General features: G+C 67.5%; 12 protein-coding genes across 12 annotated transcripts; 5 read left to right on the top strand and 7 right to left on the bottom strand.

Annotated features, from left to right (window-relative positions):
* Positions 1-594: 594 nt before the first annotated feature.
* V1510DRAFT_411585 (uncharacterized protein) lies at positions 595-1621 on the bottom strand. The gene has a single exon (XM_066932926.1). It carries the CDS (start codon positions 1593-1595, stop codon positions 918-920), a length of 678 nt encoding a protein of 225 aa, XP_066790999.1. The 5' UTR covers positions 1596-1621; the 3' UTR covers positions 595-917.
* On the bottom strand, positions 1577-3149 carry V1510DRAFT_411584 (eIF3 subunit 6 N terminal domain-containing protein). The gene has a single exon (XM_066932925.1). It carries the CDS (start codon positions 3032-3034, stop codon positions 1616-1618), a length of 1419 nt encoding a protein of 472 aa, XP_066790998.1. The 5' UTR covers positions 3035-3149; the 3' UTR covers positions 1577-1615.
* On the top strand, positions 3044-4040 carry V1510DRAFT_411583 (mitochondrial 54S ribosomal protein mL49). Its single transcript, XM_066932924.1, has 2 exons — positions 3044-3522; positions 3557-4040. Exons 1-2 carry the CDS (start codon positions 3244-3246, stop codon positions 3689-3691), a joined length of 414 nt encoding a protein of 137 aa, XP_066790997.1. The 5' UTR covers positions 3044-3243; the 3' UTR covers positions 3692-4040.
* A 539-nt stretch (positions 4041-4579) lies between these two features.
* V1510DRAFT_411580 (FMN-dependent dehydrogenase-domain-containing protein) lies at positions 4580-6349 on the top strand. The gene is made up of 2 exons (XM_066932923.1): positions 4580-4801; positions 4834-6349. Exons 1-2 carry the CDS (start codon positions 4777-4779, stop codon positions 6291-6293), a joined length of 1485 nt encoding a protein of 494 aa, XP_066790996.1. The 5' UTR covers positions 4580-4776; the 3' UTR covers positions 6294-6349.
* Positions 6350-7178: 829 nt separating this feature from the next.
* Positions 7179-8232, top strand: V1510DRAFT_389974 (phosphoribosyltransferase-like protein). Its single transcript, XM_066931741.1, has 2 exons — positions 7179-7379; positions 7412-8232. The coding sequence occupies exons 1-2, from the start codon at positions 7271-7273 to the stop codon at positions 7954-7956; spliced, it is 654 nt and encodes a 217-aa protein (XP_066790995.1). The 5' UTR covers positions 7179-7270; the 3' UTR covers positions 7957-8232.
* A 47-nt stretch (positions 8233-8279) lies between these two features.
* Positions 8280-8927, bottom strand: V1510DRAFT_349621 (rab family GTPase; the record flags this gene model as incomplete). Its single annotated transcript, XM_066930849.1, has 1 exon — positions 8280-8927. A coding segment is annotated over one exon (648 nt), but the record flags the coding sequence as incomplete, so codon positions are not given.
* Positions 8928-9183: 256 nt separating this feature from the next.
* Positions 9184-10340, bottom strand: V1510DRAFT_411574 (TFIIE beta subunit core domain-containing protein). The gene has a single exon (XM_066932922.1). The coding sequence runs from the start codon at positions 10064-10066 to the stop codon at positions 9269-9271; it is 798 nt and encodes a 265-aa protein (XP_066790993.1). The 5' UTR covers positions 10067-10340; the 3' UTR covers positions 9184-9268.
* A 78-nt stretch (positions 10341-10418) lies between these two features.
* V1510DRAFT_411572 (Longin-like domain-containing protein) lies at positions 10419-11316 on the top strand. Its single transcript, XM_066932921.1, has 2 exons — positions 10419-10553; positions 10697-11316. The coding sequence occupies exon 2, from the start codon at positions 10698-10700 to the stop codon at positions 11289-11291; it is 594 nt and encodes a 197-aa protein (XP_066790992.1). The 5' UTR covers positions 10419-10553; position 10697; the 3' UTR covers positions 11292-11316.
* A 110-nt stretch (positions 11317-11426) lies between these two features.
* On the bottom strand, positions 11427-12597 carry V1510DRAFT_401305 (actin family; the record flags this gene model as incomplete). The annotated part of the gene is made up of 4 exons (XM_066932020.1): positions 11427-11514; positions 11546-12270; positions 12300-12374; positions 12406-12597. 4 exons carry the CDS (start codon positions 12595-12597, stop codon positions 11427-11429), a joined length of 1080 nt encoding a protein of 359 aa, XP_066790991.1.
* A 373-nt stretch (positions 12598-12970) lies between these two features.
* On the bottom strand, positions 12971-13856 carry V1510DRAFT_360326 (Frag1/DRAM/Sfk1 family-domain-containing protein; the record flags this gene model as incomplete). The annotated part of the gene is made up of 2 exons (XM_066931010.1): positions 12971-13693; positions 13725-13856. 2 exons carry the CDS (start codon positions 13854-13856, stop codon positions 12971-12973), a joined length of 855 nt encoding a protein of 284 aa, XP_066790990.1.
* Positions 13857-14102: 246 nt separating this feature from the next.
* Positions 14103-15258, top strand: V1510DRAFT_411567 (chaperonin 10-like protein). Its single transcript, XM_066932920.1, has 3 exons — positions 14103-14191; positions 14265-14563; positions 14596-15258. The coding sequence occupies exons 1-3, from the start codon at positions 14130-14132 to the stop codon at positions 15225-15227; spliced, it is 993 nt and encodes a 330-aa protein (XP_066790989.1). The 5' UTR covers positions 14103-14129; the 3' UTR covers positions 15228-15258.
* Positions 15197-16999, bottom strand: V1510DRAFT_411565 (amino acid permease-domain-containing protein). The gene is made up of 2 exons (XM_066932919.1): positions 16649-16999; positions 15197-16618 (listed from the first exon to the last, which is right to left on the bottom strand). The coding sequence occupies exons 1-2, from the start codon at positions 16963-16965 to the stop codon at positions 15232-15234; spliced, it is 1704 nt and encodes a 567-aa protein (XP_066790988.1). The 5' UTR covers positions 16966-16999; the 3' UTR covers positions 15197-15231.
* Between the last annotated feature and the right edge of the window lie 90 nt (positions 17000-17089).

Genomic DNA, 17089 nt, shown 5'->3' with positions numbered 1-17089 from the left:
AGCAGACGACAGACAGTGCGCGGCGCTGGGCCGCACACGGCGCGGCGCGATTGACGCTGGCGTACGGCTGCAGCCGGAATTCGGCACTAGTAGCATGTACATTAAAAGTATACACTAAACTATAATAGCTAGATCGTGTACCTGATCGGACACAAGCCGTGGTAGGACTCGCCATAGAGGCTACCTATGTCCTGTTGTCTGATGGAGCACTCGGCTACCACCCGAATGCTAGACCTCTTGGTCGGAACCTCAGCGCTAACGAAGGCTTACCTGTCGGACACCCTTGTGGGTGTGACGTCTCGGGAAATCCGATATATATTTCTAGCGGTAAAGTTACCTGTGCCTGTAGTACCTGTGGCTGACGGAACGGGGCGGCTGCCAGAAGCCTCCAGAGGAGTATTATTTTTGGCCACGCCGAACACGTGCCAAGGTGCTGTGCCACAGGCCGGACCATGCTGCGCCACGGTGTGTGACCTGGGACGTTCTAACTATAGCGGAGACACTTCGGCCACTAGTACCGGCTGCGGCACGGTACACGCATATTGACGCCAGACTGAGGCGTAGTCGTGGCACACCCGCACGCCTGGCCGTCCGCGGCGCGGGCCGTCCGCGGCGCGGGCCGTCCGCGGCGCGACGCTTGGCGCTGCCATGCGCTGGTGACATAGTGGCACTTGTGTGGCTGCAACAATAAGTACCTGCCATAATACAAGGCCACCACCCTAATCTGAGCTAGCATAGGGCTCACGGCACTGCACTAGACAGCGCTCTTGACCACGTTTGAAACTCTTGCCTACTGCCGACGCCGCACACGGCGCCGCTCTTTGTTCGGCACCGCGCACTATGATGTGTCGAGCCAAGGTATGCGGGGCAGAGCCGTCTGGCAGGCGTCTCGAACAGGTACCTAAGGTACCAGGTACCTAAGGTACCTGGTATTCTGGGCACGTTCTGAACAAGGCGGGCCACGGCCCGGGCGACCGAACTAAAGTCCGGGTAGACATCTGCACGGCGTACGGCACCGATAGGCCGTAGACGGCACAAGTGTCCAACGGCCGTAGACGGCGCGACGCAGGCACGGGCGTAACGGTGGTATGTAGCTTGCCGCTGTGGCTCTTGTGCGCCGACAGAAGATGCACGTACGTTGGCCGTACGATCTTCCATCCGTACGATGGTGAGCCCGATCTGGGTGTATTTTTGGAACTAGTTCTAGAGCCGGAGACAGAAGCCGCTGACTGTACTATGGCGGTGCAAAGCGGCGGTGCCAAAGGCGGGCCTAGGCGGCGGTGCAAAGCGGCGGTGTAGAGGCGAAGCTGTGCTCGGGTGACCGCCCGCCTGGCGCCGCAGTTGATGCGGCTAATACGAACTATGAGCTCAGTGGGCAGGAGCGCCGATACTAAAAATAAGTGAATACGAGGTGGTATGCTAGAGCACAGAACGCGCTGCGGCTTAGACACGCGCACCGTGGGTGGGGGAAGGGGGGCGCGAGCGGTAGAAGCCGCAACAGGGCGCCACATTCTGATGCGCCATATGTGGCGCATGTGGCGCGCGGTAATGTGCGGCGCGAGCGCGTCCAAAGAGGTGCGAAAACTGCAATACATTCATGACTTTTGTATCTACTCTACTCCTCGTCGTGCTCGGCCTCGTCGTCGTCGCGACCGGCGGCGGCGGCGGAGCTCCGTGCAGACAGAACGTGAGCCAGCATCTGGCTAGTGCGGAAGCTCAGGCCCTTGGTGCGCTCGATGACCTGCTGGTACACGCTGACGGGCGGGTGGTTCATGATGACAGTGCCCTCAGCGAAGTTGATCTTAGCGTCAACACGGGTGTCGCGAATGAGGTTGACGATCCACTTCTCGCCCTCCTCGTGCGAGAGGTTGAGACGGGCGGACAGGTCCTTGATGTCGATGCGCTGGTGGATCTGGCAGTAGAGCTCGGCGATGACGTAGCGCGCGCTCTCGAGGAACTCGTCCGCACAGCCGACGAGGAACGGGTCGTGGCGCACAACGGCCTCGAGCTCGACGAGCTTGTTCTGGGCCTCCTCGAAGTCAAAGTCGACGTAAAGCGCGTAGACAAACTCGGTGATCGGGTCGCGGTACTCGTACTGCTCCTGGCGGATGACGCGAACGAGCTCCTTGACCTGCTTCTGATACTGCTGGTACGACAGCTGAGACGCACGCGCGCTCTTGCTGCTGCTGGCCGTCCGCAGCGAGGTGTTGGTGAGGATGGCGACAGTGAGGTACCGCAGCACCCACGGGCACGACGTCTGGATAGTGTTGACATACGCCGGCGCCAGGAAGAGCTCGGCCACGGCCGCCCGGCCGGCGGGCCCGTTGAAGAAGAAGAAGAGCGACCAGTGAATGAGCCAGGTGCGCTGGTTGAGCAGGACGAGCGGGTCAACGGACGAGCGCGTGTCCAGGATCTCGCGGACCTTGGCGAGCTCCTCAACGGCGGCGTCCCACTGCACGGTCATGACCGAGCACGCGAACTTGCCCCACGTAGCGGAGCTGACGAGCTCGCTGTCGAGGCTGAGGCCGCGGAACAGACCCAGCAGCTCGGCGGCCTCGGCGTACTTGCCGCAGTTGTACTGGGCCTGGCCGTAGTTGTACAGATCAACGATCTGCGCGTCCGTGAATCCATGCGTGCTCTTCATGTACGCGATGTTCTGTGCCTTTTCCGTCTTCATGTGCTGCGCCAGCTCCGGCTCGCGCAGGATCTCGAGCGTGCTCCGCGTGGTCTCCTCAAACGTCCGCAGCGTGGCCAGAACGCTGTCCTTGCGCGCCGCAATCTGCGCCAGCTCCGCCTTGGTCGCGGCCGAATCCGCGTCGGCCTGGTGCAGCGCGCTGTAGGTCTCTGCCAGGTACGTGACCATGTCTGTGTCCTTCATCACCGCGTACTTGAGCTCCAGGAGCGCGCTCTCCGGGTACAGCTTGACCTCCGACATGTGCTCCAGCAGGGCGAAGATCAACAGCCGGTCGAGGTACGGCAGCACCTTCGACACGAGATCAAACTCCCCGCCAGCGCTCACAGTTTCCGTCGGCATCTTCGTTGTGGTTTCTTGGGCTGATTGCTCTGGGCGTCTGGCCTTTGGTGGTGAAGAATTTTTTCGCAAGCTTTTTTTGGGCCGCCGAAAATTTTCGCAAACCTTACACGCCGACGACCTCGACCGACCGCGATCTTCTTGCACGACACGGCGACATTGTCGATTGGCGGCGTGTGTTGTTCTGCGCGTCCCTGCTGATCCTTGCTGCCATGTCTGCTCTCGCTTTCGTGCGCACGCTGCGCCCGGCGCTGCCTACGCTGCGTGTTGCTGCCGTTCCGACCGCTGCGGCCGTGTCTGCGCGCTCGCACGCCGTGCGGCTGCTGTCGACTCGCCGCGAGCTCGAGGAGATCTCGTCCATCGACGAGTTCAACCGGAACCACTACTTTGTCGGCCGCACCAAGAGCGGCAACCTGCCGGTCTACTTTGACGTCAAGCACCGCTCTGGCGGTCCCACCACCACAATCCGCAAGGTCGACGGCAATGCTCTGGTAGGTGGCTGCAGAAGAGCCTGACTGACGACAGATACTGAAAGAGGACCTGAAGGAGGCCCTGGAGCTCGACGACTCGCGCATCCGCGTCATGCCGCCGTCCAACAAGATCGAAATAAAGGGCGACTATGTTGACGTCGTCAAGTCGGTCCTGGGCGCGGTCTTCTAATGTACATATCAATCGCCTGCGGGCTCTGCACTCAATTGGAGGCCGGAGGAGGCGGGCGCTGACGGCGCAGCCAGGAAGAACGTGGGCCGACGGGAGGCGCATGCGCAGGCGTACAGCGAAGCAGTGCTGGCGACGACCCACGCATACCGACGCTACAAGCGAATGGAAGCGGGGCCTCGTACCTAGCCTGCTGCCGGCAGTAGCATATACAGCTGTCAAACGATAGCGAGATGGCGTGGCGCACGCGAGAAGTCTACGTCGGTGTTGGCGCTGGCCAAGCGGCTGCCATGTGCCACCCGTAGCCTGACACCCGAGCGCTCACGTATGCGCGTGCGTACAGTAAACTAGCGAGACTGGCGCCCTGGCTTGGATTGGGTTACAGCCGGACCAGAGCGCCGGAGCGGGTACGAAGGAGCCACAGCGGCGATGGCGATCGCCACAGCGTAGTGTGCAGCGTACGGTGCCGGCGGACAGCACAGGGGCGGGAAGACACGCCGGCGCGGTTGTCGTGGCAACGGCGGCGCCGACGAGTCGCCGTGGTGCGTGCGTTGCCGTGGCAACCACAGGGGGGCCGCAGTGTGAGTTGCCGTGGCAACGCACACCGTTGCCGTGACAACGGCGTCTTTGTCCGCGCCGCACCGCGCTCGCCCACAAGCAGCGGCCACCACGGCGGCCGTGCGGGCCGCCCAGCGCCCGGTGATCATCCAGTGGCGCATAGCTACGCGGGCGCGCGACACTCGGCCGGCCGGAGCGCCGGGGATGCGGGGGATTGCTCGGCCGACGACGTCGGCCGAACGGCCCACGTGACCCGGCGCCCGGCAGACAAAGGTCGCGGCCTATGACAAGTCGAGCATATGTGATGATGTCTTTGTGCACCGCGGCTAGGCCGGGTAGTCTGGGGCCGGGGAATCCCCGCATCGGAGGCGCGGCGGCGCCGGCAATGACGATATAACTGGGACGATCGGACGCTGACAGGCTGGACAGTCGACAGTTTCCCTCGTTTGTTGCCTACCAGTCGCCAGAAAAGTCGCGACCGTTGCCTACGAGGCTTAGCACCTGGAAGAGCACCTAGAACCTCAGACACGATGACCAAGCTGACAGGCGCCGAGAGTAAGTGGCTGCGGGGTCGACGCTGACGGCAGTCGCCTCGCACAACTCGAAGGAGTCGTGCTGGGTGGTCGTGCACGGCAAGTGCTACGACGTGACCGAGTTCCTGCCGGAGCATCCGGGCGGCCAGAAGATTATCCTCAAGTACGCCGGCAAGGACGCAACCAAGGAGTTCGAGCCGATCCACCCGTCCGACACGCTGGACAAGTACCTCCCGGCGGAGAAGCACCTGGGCCCGGTGGACATGGGCACCGTGGCGGCCGAGGATGAGGGCGTGGCGGACGAGGCCGAGGTGGCCCGGCTGGAGCGCGTGTCGCGGATGCCGCCGCTCTCACAGTGCTACAACCTGCTGGACTTTGAGGATATCGCCCGGCAGACGATGCGCAAGACGGCGTGGGCATACTACTCGTCCGGCGCGGACGACGAGATCACGATGCGCGAGAACCACGCAGCGTTCCACCGGCTGTGGTTCCGGCCGCGGGTGCTGGTCGACGTCGAGCGCGTGGCGCTGGACACGACGATGCTCGGCAGCCGGACGTCGGTGCCGTTCTACATCACGGCGACGGCGCTCGGCAAACTCGGTCATCCCGAGGGCGAGGTTGTGCTGACGCGGGCGGCCGCGGCCGAGGGCGTGATCCAGATGATCCCGACACTGGCCTCGTGCTCGTTTGACGAGATTGTGGACGCACGCCGCGGCGACCAGGTGCAGTGGCTGCAGCTGTACGTCAACAAGGACCGCGAGGTGACTCGCAAGATTGTGGCGCATGCCGAGGCGCGCGGCTGCAAGGCGCTGTGGATCACGGTGGACGCACCGCAGCTGGGCCGCCGCGAAAAGGACATGCGGTCCAAGTACGACGAGCAGGCGGCCCAGGTGCAGGACTCGGACGACAACGTCGACCGGTCGCAGGGCGCGGCGCGCGCGATCTCGTCGTTCATTGACCCGTCGCTGTCGTGGAAGGACGTGCCCTGGTTCCGCTCGATCACGCGGATGCCAATCGTGCTCAAGGGCGTGCAGTGCGCCGAGGACGCGCTCAAGGCCGCCGAGTACGGCGTGGACGCGATCCTGCTGAGCAACCACGGTGGCCGCCAGCTCGACTTTGCCAAGCCCGCGATTGAGGTCCTGTCCGAGGTCATGGCCGCGCTGCGCGAGCGCAGCCTGGACGACAAAATGGAGGTCTACATTGACGGCGGTGTGCGCCGTGGCACCGACATCATCAAGGCGCTGTGCCTGGGCGCGCGCGGTGTGGGCATCGGCCGGCCGTTCCTGTACGCCATGTCGACGTACGGCGAGGACGGCGTGCGCCGCGCGATCCAGCTACTGAAGGACGAGCTGGAGATGAACATGCGTCTGATTGGCGCCAACACGGTCGCCGATCTGAACCCGTCCATGCTGGACCTGCGTTCGCTGGGCTTGCACACATCGATCCCACGCGACCACCTGGCCGACCAGGCCTATGACAGGCTGGTGCCGCCGGGCCTGAAGGCGAAGCTGTAGGCCGTCAGGCTGTGGGAGAGGCTGTGACCTAGAATACACGTTGAGATCATGACGACTAGAGCAGGCGCAAGATGCGCATGCGAGCGCACGGCCGAGACGGGGCACACCGGTTCACGGCGTAGTAGTGGGGCGGCCGCGGCCTCGGCACCAGGGCGACTACGAGGCACGGCAAGGCTGGGGACCAATAGAGGCGGTCAACCGCACGGCGGTTGGTAGCTGATCGCCAGCGGGCCGACACCGGGGTAAAGCCGGTATGTCAGGGCTGCAAGAGGCAGCGCGCCAGCTGTCAGTGTCTAGCGTCCGGCCGGCCTGGGCCGAGGTGTCAAGGCGGTGGAGCCGGTAGCTCTGCGGGCCGAGGACGGACGCACGGGCCACGGTCGCGCGGTGTGCATAGGCCGGGTCCGGGTGGACCCGGGCGAGCCACAGGAGGCGCAGGTGCGGCGCAGGTGCGACAGCAGCCGCATGAGCCGCGCGCGTACGAGCCGCACGACGTGCATGAACGGGCGCGGTGCTCAGCCACAGGCCTGCGCCGCACGAGCCACCCGCGCCGCCTGCGTCCGCAGAGTCACCGCCCTGCAGCGTCTGTGCAGAGCCGCGCGTTATCTTATCTACGGCGTGTGAGCGTCCGCGACGCCGTCGTCGCCCGCGCGGTCGCCGGCGTCCCGCGGCAACCTCCGGCAACCGGCGGCAACCGGCGGGCAGTCCCAGCCAGTGCCAGACGGGTCCCACGTCCCAGCGCAGCTAACGCCGCAGGGCGTGCGGCGGCGGCCAGCTCACCGGTCATGCAGCCGTTATCGCACCACGCGCGCGCCAGGTGGCCCGCCGGCGGTCCGCCGACGGCGTAGGCGCTCGGCACCAGTCGTAGCGCCGCGGGCGGCCACGTAGATAGGCACGCTCGGGCGTGGCCGAGGACTAAAGCCAAAGTTTGTCGGCGCAAATTTTCTTGTCCGACGATCTTTCGTTACACAACCAGAACAATGGCCGAGGTCGAGAAGCTGTACATCTCGTACAATCATGTGCACAAGCTGTGCAAGGGCGCCGCCGAGACCATCAAGGCGTTCAAGCCCGACCTGATGGTCGCGATCGGTAAGTGGGCCCGGCGGGCGCGCTGACGGCAGGCGGCGGTGGGTTCATCCCGGCACGGATCCTGCGCACGTTCCTCAAGTCGCCCGGCTCGAAGAACATCCCGATTCAGGCGATCGGCCTGACGCTCTACGAGGAGATTGTGACGCCGGCCGACGACGAGGCTGCCGACAAGGGCACCGCCGAGGAGGAGAAGCTCGGCATGGAGGTCATCCGCACGCAGTGGCTGGACTTCACCACGCTCGAGTCGCACGCCCTGAACCTGATTGGCAAGAACGTGCTGATCGTGGACGAGGTCGACGACACGCGCACGACGCTGCACTACGCTGTGTCCGAGCTGCAGAAGGACGTGGCCGTGCAGGCCAAGAAGCTCGGTCGCGAGAACGAGAAGACCCGGTTTTTCGTGTTTGTGCTGCACAACAAGGACAAGCCGAAGCGCGCGGAGCTGCCGGTCGAGCTCATGGAGAGCGGCCAGTACCTGGCCGCGGAGACCGTGCCGGACATCTGGATCGCGTACCCGTGGGAGGCGACCGACATTGATCTCCAGACCGAGCTGGCGGCGAAGCAGGGCAACATTTAGTGAGATATTGTACAAAGAATAAATACTGCGTACGCCGGGAGCGTGCCACGGTACGGGCGCGGGCGGGGGTGAGCCGCATGCTGTGCGCGCGGAGCACGGGGGGCCGCAACGCGCGATGTGTGGCTGGCCGGCCGGGCTGCGGGCCGCTGCAGCGTGATGCGGGTCGCTGCAGGCCACTGCGGGTCGCTGCAGGAGCTGCGACAGGCTGCCCTAACCCGCGCGCTCCGCCGCGCGCCGTGCGGCTAGCAGCACGCCCGCGCCCGCGGCTCGTCCGGCCCCCGCAGCGTCACCACGTCGCGCGCGCGCGCGTCGTAGAACAGGCCCTCGGCCGAGTCCGAGTCCGAGTCCAGCGGCAGCGTCAGCGACCGCGTCTTGCGGTGGCGCGGCCGCGGCGGCATGCGCCGCAAAATGTCGCGCGTAATTGTCTCAAACAGCTCGGTCACGCCGTCGTCGTCCTTGGCGCACACCTCATGACACACGTCCGCCGGCGTCCAGCCCGCCGGCCCCGCCAGGTGTGCCTCCGCGTAGCGCAGGCAGTCGGCGAACGGCACCTGCCGGCGGTCGGGGTCGTCGCGGACGAGGTCGAGCTTGGTCCCGACCAGATGGATGATGATGGCCTCGTCCAGGTTGGTCTGCAGCTCGACCAGCCACGAGTGCACGGCGTCGAACGAGGCGCGATTGGTGACATCGTAGCACAGGATGCCGCAGGTGGCCGAGCGGTAGTACATCGGGGCCATCGACCGGAAGCGCTCCTGGCCCGCGGTGTCCCAGATCTGGAGCCGGACCTGGACGTCGTCCACGGTGATCTTCTTGGCCAGGAAGGAGGCGCCCACGGTCGACGTGGTGGCCCGGTGGAACTTGTCGTGCACGTAGCGGACGACGAGCGACGTCTTGCCGACGCCTGGGTCAGCGCGGCCAGCGGCCAACGTACCTTGCGAGCCCAGCAGGACGACCTTGGCGTCGACGCTCATGGCCTCGCCGAACGATCTCTGGGCAGCGTCCGGGGGGCGGTCTACATAGCGGCGGCCGCTGGCCGTCGGCAGGGGCTGCCGGCCGTCTTATAGGGTGCGGCGGCGGCGCGCCCTGCGCCGGCGACGCACGGCCCGCGGCCAGGGCGGGGCGACTAGCCCTAAGCTGGCGCCGCCGCCGGCGCCTAGACCCCCGGGCCGGCTAGCGGTTCGCGCGCGCCGCGCCACGTCGGCGCGGGCGTGTTCGCGGCGGTGGGGCCATGACGTCGCGGTTGCGTAGCCTGCGTTGGCCGGGTGGCAAAGCTTCTATGTACAGCGGCAGCGTGCGCCAAAGCGCGTCGGCGTCAGCGGCGGCCAAAGTCCTTGAGCACGCCCGTGATGTGCGTGTTGGTGATCTTGCCGCGGCGCGGCTTCTTCTGCTTGCGCTCGACGGGCTTGGTGGCCTTCTTGACCGTGGCCGGGTCGACCGACGTCGGCTTGAGGCCGACCTCGTCGAGCGCGGCGGGCAGGTCGGGCGCGGCGGGGATCGCGATGCGGTGCCACGCGTTGACGTACTCGATGTCGACGCCACCGATGTCGCCGCCGGCGTTGGCCCAGACCAGCCGCGGCGTGCCCTCCTTCTTGGTGCGCAGCACCATGATGTCGCCCGACTGCTCGAGCTCGTCGATCGCGTCCATGTAGCCGCTCCAGCCGTCCTTGAGCTCCTTGACGGGGAGGCCGTGGGCGGTCGGCTGGCGCCGGAGAAAGAGGAGCAGCGCCTCCTTGGACCGGATGTTGTGCAGCGGCCGGTACTCGTACGTGTTGGCCGCCGCGTCGTAGTTGATGCGGTCGATGCGCTGCAGCTGCGCCAGCAGCATCGGCGTCGCGTTATGCGACAGGAACGAGCTCAGGTCGTCCACCGACACCGGCCGGTCCTTGCCCTTGATGTACTCGACCGCGTGGTGCAGCTGCGTGAGCGCGTGGTTGCCGATGCCGGTGTCGGCGGGCTGCGAGTACACGAGCGTGGACCGCTTCTTCTTGCGCTCGCGCCGGTCGGCGCCGGGCGAGCCGGGCGCGGACGCCGAGATCGTGCGGCGCTGCAGCACCGGCGCGGCCTTGAGCCGGTTTTTGAACGCGGACATCTCGTCCGCGAGCGACGACATGGCGGCGGCGGCGGCCTGCGGGCACGCGGCAGACGGCTGTGGGCAGCGGGCGGCGGCGCACGCGGCGGCGCGGCCGATGCGGCGATGCGGGGGCTGGCGGCCTGGTGGCGGCCAAACAAGCCGGCGACGTGGCCGGGCGATCTGCAGCCGTGGCGGTCCGGGACCGCGGCGGAGGGCTCGTGCGTGGGCGTGGGGCGCGCGCGGGCGTCGCTCGGGCGTCGCTCGGTCTCGTTTCGTGGCTACGGCCTGTCGGGGGCCGCGTCGTCGTCGTCGTGCGGCCTGGACCGTCGAAGCGGGACGGAAAAACCTGGCTATGCCGCGGCGCGCGACGGCTGCGCCACAATCCCTCATGACGTCGGCGCACTTGCGGTCGCACCCGCGCCGCGCCAAGACGCCCCGCTGTTATCTTGCACCGCCCTTGTTTCGCCAGCTTTGCTCATATATCGATAGAGACCGACCGGCTTCTATCCCCCCCAGACATCTCGAGGTGAGTCCGCGTGCGCACGGCGGCAGCGGATGCGCCGGCCGCCGCGGCCGCCGGGCCCGGGCCCCGTCCGGCCGCCGCGCCGCATTGCCCCGGCAGTGGGCCTGCCGGCGCCGCTCCGTCGCCCGGCCAGTCGCTAACGGCAGGATGAAACTGTACTACATCGGCATCCTGCGCAACTCGCAAAAGCCCGTGGTCGAGCTCTGCTCGGCCAAGGAGCTCTCGTCGTTCTCGTTTTTCGAGCGGATGTCGGTCGGCGAGTTCATGACGTTCTTCTCGAGCACGGTCGCCGAGCGCACGCAGCCGTCGCAGCGGCAGTCGGTCGAGGAGGCCAACTACGTGGCACACACGTACGTGCTGGCCGAGGGTCTCGCGGGCGTGATCATCGCCGACAAGGAGTACCCGCTGCGCGTGGCGTACTCGCTGCTCAACAAGATCCTGGACCAGTTCCAGTCGCAGTTCCCGCGGGCCAAGTGGGAGACGGGCACGCCCAAGCTGCAGTTCATGGAGCTCGAGATCTCGCTGGCCAAGTACCAGAACCCGACGCAGGCGGACAGCATCATGCGCGTGCAGCAGGAGCTCGACGAGACCAAGATTGTGCTGCACAAGGCCATCGAATCGGTGCTCCGGCGCGGCGAGGAGCTCGACTCGCTCGTCCAGAAGTCGTCGGCGCTGTCGATGACGTCCCGCAAGTTCTACAAGGAGGCCAAGAAGACCAACTCGTGCTGTGTGATCTGCTAGTTTAATTTTACTCTACGCGAACCGACGACAGACGGCGACGCCGAGCTCGGCGTAGTCCGCGCGCGAGACGGCGCGGCCGGCGAGCGTGTCGGCAGCGCCGGCGCCGGCGGCCCACGCGTAGGTGAGGGGGCTGGGTCAGTGGGGCGGGAGGGACACGTACCTGTCGACGGCGCCCAGCCGGATCGTGTACTCGGCCGGCAGCAGCGGCCGCAGCTCGCGGGTCCTGGCGTCAGCAGCGTCGCGCGCGCACCTACAGTCGCTCGCGCACGCCTGGCAGCAGCGCGGTGCCGCCGACGACGACGATGTTGGCTGCCAGCAGCGCGCGCGTGGTCTCGTCGTCGATGGCGGCCAGCGCCTGCGCCACGCCCTCGTGCAGCCCGCCCTGGCGCAGCCCGGCGTCGCTCGGCGCGAACAGCAGCTCGGGCACGGCGAACCGCTCGTTGCCGAGCTTGAGCACCTGCTCGTCGTCGCCCACGCGCTCGCCCGGGCCGCGCACGTGGCCGGGCCGGAACCCGCCCGCGGTCGCCGTCGGCAGCACGTACTCGGCGACCACGTCGCCGCCGGCCCGCCACCGCTCCAGGTCCGCCGCGTAGTCCGCGGTCACGTAGCAGCACGCCTCCTTGATCGCGGCCACGATCGCCGTCTCGTCCATCATGTTGTAGTACCGGTACGAGATCGTCTCCTTCAGGTAGTTGGTCAGCAGCTTGCCGCCCACGTTCAGCCGCCTGACGGCCGCCGTCACCACCGCATGGTCCACCACCGGCACGATGTTGACCGCGTTGTAGCCCATGTCGATCACCAGCGTGCACTCGCCGGGCGCGCCGAACGCCGGCCCGAACGACGCCAGCGTCGCGGCCGGGCACCGCACGTACGCGCCGAACCCGTACTCCTCAAACACAATCTGGTCCGTGTTGGCCGAGCATGCCGGCAGCGACAGCACCGGCTCGGTCAGCACGAGCGTGGTGTCGTCCGTCGGAATCTGCGTCAGCGCGCCCGCTGGCGACGTACCCTGAATCCGAGCTCCTCCGCGAAGAACACGCGGTCCCAGATCGCCTTCTCGGACTCCCAGTTCACGAGGTGGCCCTGGCGTCAGCGGTGCCGCGCGGCGACTTGCCTTGTCGATTGGCCGCCGGAAATCGACCCCGGACTGGTCCTTCAGCCGGCTGTTGATTTCGTCCGCCACAAACACCCCGCGGGTCTTGGACCGCGCGATGCAGTTCGGGATCACCGCCGGCGCTTCGCTGCCGGCGTACCCGGCCTTGATTGTGTGCGCGCCATTGTCGAGGATGAACGTGCGGGAGGTCATGGCGGATGGGCGGCGACGAGCCGCGGCGCGCGAGAAGAGGCGAGGCGCCGCACGCCGTGCGGCGCGGCTCAGCCACGCACGCGCCTCCGGGGCCACACAGGACCGGCACGCCGCACGGCGTGCGGCTGGCGCGGCGTCGCACGAGCCATGCAGCCTGCCGGAGGCAGCTACCCCCGGTGGAGTCGCCGCGGAGGCTCGCCCACTGACGCACCTCCTGCAGGCCGCATGGTCGCGTACCTGCCGCGGGCAGGCGCGGCGGGCGCCGCACGGCGTGCGGCTCTGCCAGGTCGCACGAGCCACGCCGCGGGCCGTCTACGAGCCGCATGCGGTGCGGCTCAGCGCGCCCGCGCACACAAATGCAAGTCTATATGGCCTATTCACAGATGTCAAAGCACGTCGAGCCGTCCAGGTTGTACGACAGCGTCGGCTCGCGGAACGGGTAGCCGCGCGGGCGGGCCTTCTCCGGAACAGCCTCCACGCAGTCCAGGCGGCCGTCCTTGTCGTCGAAGCGGTCCACGGCCTTGGCCGCCGGGTACAGGTCCACGGCGAGGATGATGATGAACGCGCCGTACCAGAAGGCCAGGATCCACTCCACGGACGCGCCCACGTCCGCGTTGTTGGTGAACGTGTTGAACAGGAAGACGGTCGCGAGCACGAACGCGATCGTGAACCACACGAGCTTGAGCTTGTACGAGCGGCGCAGCCAGCGCACCTCGGGGTACGACTGGCGCAGCCACGTGAACTCGACCGAGGAGCACGCCGCGGCCAGGCCGACGCCGGCAACAAAGACGCCCACGGAGTAGTAGTGGGCGGCCTTGTAGCGGTCGACGCGGCAGACCGCGACCAGGACCAGGCCGAGCTGGCCGATCATGCCGAACGCGATGGCCATCGCCGAGATGGTGTTCTCGCGCTGGCGGAAGTGGTACTCCAGGCGGCCGTTGTGGCGCAGGTACCGCTCGGCCCACAGCGTGAGGATAAAAAACAGGCCCTGGACGGCGTCGCCGGTGATGAACAGGACCTGCATGCCCGCCGAGGCCGCGATGTCCGAGATGTACGGCACGGCCGCGTCCTCGCCCTCGTAGACGTACTTCGGGCGCTGGCGTCAGCAGCGCGCGCGTGGTACGTACCCCCTGGCCGGCCCACACGGCCAGCATGGCGATCAGCATCGACCACCACACGACCAGACAGGCCACCGGCATGAGCCAGTAGTGCTCGATCCGTGCGAGCAGCGCGGACGCTGCGCTCTGTCGGTGCTCCATTGCCGGCCGCCGGCGCGCGCGCGCCCTTATATGCGGCGGCATTCGCAATCCACCTGAGCGCGCCCTTGTCGGAATGGCAACCTCGGACGTGGACCGTGCACGCTGACTACGCGGGCCGCCCGGGCTGACTAACGGCGCTGATGTCATCGCGCGCGGCCGGCGCGCCGCACCGCGTGCGGCGCGCGCTAGCGGCCCCGCTGCGTGGGCAGCCGTCGCGAAGAAAGAACCGCGGGTATAAAGCCGCGGGCGTCCGCCTCCCATCCCCCAAGCACAATGAAGGAAGTTATCATCATCGGCAAGCCATTCAGCTACGAGACCAAGGAGGTCCCCATCCCGTGAGTGCGCGGCCGCCCCGCGGCGCGCGGCCCGCCGCGGCGCGCGCCACCCGCGCCACAGTGCTGACCGCAGGACCCCCGGCGACAACCAGGTCCTGATCAAGGTCTATGTCTCGGGCTCGAACCCCAAGGACTGGAAGTACCCCGTCTGGACCGACCGTCCGCACAACTCGGGCGACGACATCGGCGGCGTGGTCGAGGCCGTCGGCAAGAACGTGCTGCAGTTCCGCAAGGGCGACCGCGTGGGCGCGTTCCACCAGATGGGCGAGCCGCACGGATCGTTCGCCGAGTACGCCATCGCCGAGGAGTACACGACGTTCCACATCCCCGCGTCGGTCTCGTTCGCCGAGGCGGCGACGTACCCGCTCGTGTGTACGTATGGGCGCGCGCGGCGCTGACCGCAGACCTGACGGCCATCCACGGCCTGTTCTACAACCTGCGGCTGCCCACGCCGTGGGCGCCGGCCACGACCGAGATCCCGCTCGTGATCTACGGCGCGTCGACGTCGGTCGGCGCGGCGGCCGTCAAGCTCGCCAAGAAGGCCAACATCGGCCCGATCATCGGCGTCGCCGGCAAGAGCGGCGACTTTGCCAAGTCGATCGGGTGCGACTTTGTGGTCGACTACCGCGCCGGCAGCGTCGCGGACCAGATCAAGGCCGTGCTCAAGCCCGGGCAGGTCGTCGAGTACGTCTTCGACACGATCTCCGAGGGCGGGTCGTACGTCGAGGTGGCCAAGGCCGTCGCGCGCACGCCCGCGCACAAGATCGCCACGGTCCTGCCCATCGGCGACGACAAGCCGGCCGACACCAACATGGAGATGACGCTCGTCGCGCGCTCGCACAACGGCGTGGCCGCCGAGAAGGACCTGGCCTGCGTGGCGTGCCGCCAGCTGACCAAGTGGCTCCAGGAGGGCTCGTTCCCGGCGCACCCCTACGAGATCGTGCCCGGCGGGCTCGACGGCGTGCTGACCGGCCTCGAGAAGCTGATGAACAACCAGGTCTCGGCGTCGAAGCAGCTGTTTGTGATTGCCGAGTAATACACTAGACCTCGTCGAGGTTTTGCAGCTGCGTGTGCGCGGCCGGCGGCGCCGCCCGGCTGAAGACGCGGCCGACGTAGGGCATGCGCTGGAGGCCGCCGCCGACGCGCCAGTAGTAGATGGGCACGCCGGCGGCGACAAAGAGCGCGGTGAAGAGCGACTGCAGCGGCGCGACAAAGACGCCGCGGGTGGTCAGAAAGAGGGCCACGCAGCAGAACAGGATCGGCGTGGTGATGTACGTGCGGTACGGCCGGTCCAGGTTGGGCTCGCGCACGCGCAGCACGACCACGCCGAGGACGGTGATGAAGTAGAACACGTAGCCGGCGACGCCGTAGAACGTCAGCAGCGTGGCGAACTCGCCCACCGCCACAAACGCCACCGTCAGCACCGCGTTCAGCAGCAGCGCGATCACGGGCGTGCCCGTCCGCCGGCTGATGCTGCCGAACCGCGCCGGGATGAAGCCGTCCTTGCCGCAGACGTAGATCAGCCGCGCGGACGTGAAGGTGATGGCGTTGAGCGCGCCGAGGCACGACAGCGCCACGCCCACCGTGAACACGATCCCGCCGGCGTGCCCGAACAGCTTCTGGCCGAACGCCAGCGCGACCGTGTTGGAGCTCGCCAGCTCGTCGCGCGACAGCACGGCAAAGTAGCCCACGTTGGCCGCCAGGTAGCTCACGATCACGATCGGCATCGACAGGTGGATCACCCGGGGCAGGTCCCGGGTCGCGTTCTTCATCTCGGCGGTCACGTAGTTGAGGTTGTCCCAGCCGTCGAACGCCCACAGGGCCGCGTACAGCGAGAACGCGTAGTCGTCGACGGCGGCGGACGTGCCCTCGAACCAGCCGGGCGCGAAGTTGCCGGCGCCCTTGCCGAGCGCGAGCACGCCGAGGCCCAGCAGCGTGATGGCCCCGAGCAAGCCCACCTTGAGGAACATGAACACGTCGCCGGCGCGCGTGCCCATCCGCGTCGACAGCATGTTGACGACCGTGATGAGCACGATCGCGGCGATCGCGATCAGCTTGTTGAACCACTCGGGCGAGATGGCGTCGACGACGGCGCGGGGGACGCCGCCGCTGCCGTCGTCCGCCGGCGCCGGCAGCAGCGAGTACAGCGCCCGCCCGGTGTACTCGGCGAACACAATGGCGATGATGGCCGTCGAGCCGGGCTTGAAGATCGTGACGGCCGTCCACGAGAACAGGAACGACGTCAGGGGGCCGAAGATGTGGTGCAGGTACGCCTGGGCGCCGCCGCTGAGCGGGATCGCCGAGCCGAGCTCGGCGTACGACGCGGCGCCGGTCCAGACGAGCAGCCCGGCGACGAGCCAGACGACGAGCGCGGCGCCGGGCGAGCCGGCCACGAGGATCTGCGTGGGCGACGAGAAGATGCCGGATCTGCGTCAGGGCGGCCGCGCGGCCACTTACCCGATCATCAGGCCGACAACGAGCCCGAGCCCGTTGACGACGCCGAGCCGCTTCTGCCTCTCGAGGGGGACCGCGGCGTCCGCGCGGGCGTCGGCGGACGCGGCCAGGGGGTAGAGGTGCTCGCCATACTCGAACAGCGAGCCGCCGAAGGAGCCGCGGCGGGCGCTGTCGAACGAGCCGAGCTGACGCATGCTGCCGCGGCTGTCGAGATCGTCCACGGTCGACAGCCGACGCGAGTCCGACCGCGACCGCGAGAGCGACCCGTCGGACGACGACGCCAGTGACGCCAGCTCGAACGAGTCGCGGACGGCGGGCATTGGGGGCCGGTATGGGCTGCGGTCGGGATCGAACGGTCGGTTGAGGCGGCGACGCCGCGGTTACCCGGGTGGCCAGGGGGAGGCCGCGGTTACCCGGCGCCGCCGCCGCGCCGCACGGCGTGCG

Source organism: Dipodascopsis tothii (assembly GCF_038497935.1).
Source record: "Dipodascopsis tothii strain CBS 759.85 unplaced genomic scaffold V1510scaffold_4, whole genome shotgun sequence".
NCBI classification, from domain to species: domain Eukaryota; kingdom Fungi; phylum Ascomycota; class Lipomycetes; order Lipomycetales; family Lipomycetaceae; genus Neoaidaea; species Neoaidaea tothii.
The sequence above is the reverse complement of the archived record's forward strand: the minus strand, read 5'-3'. Positions and strand labels throughout refer to the sequence as shown.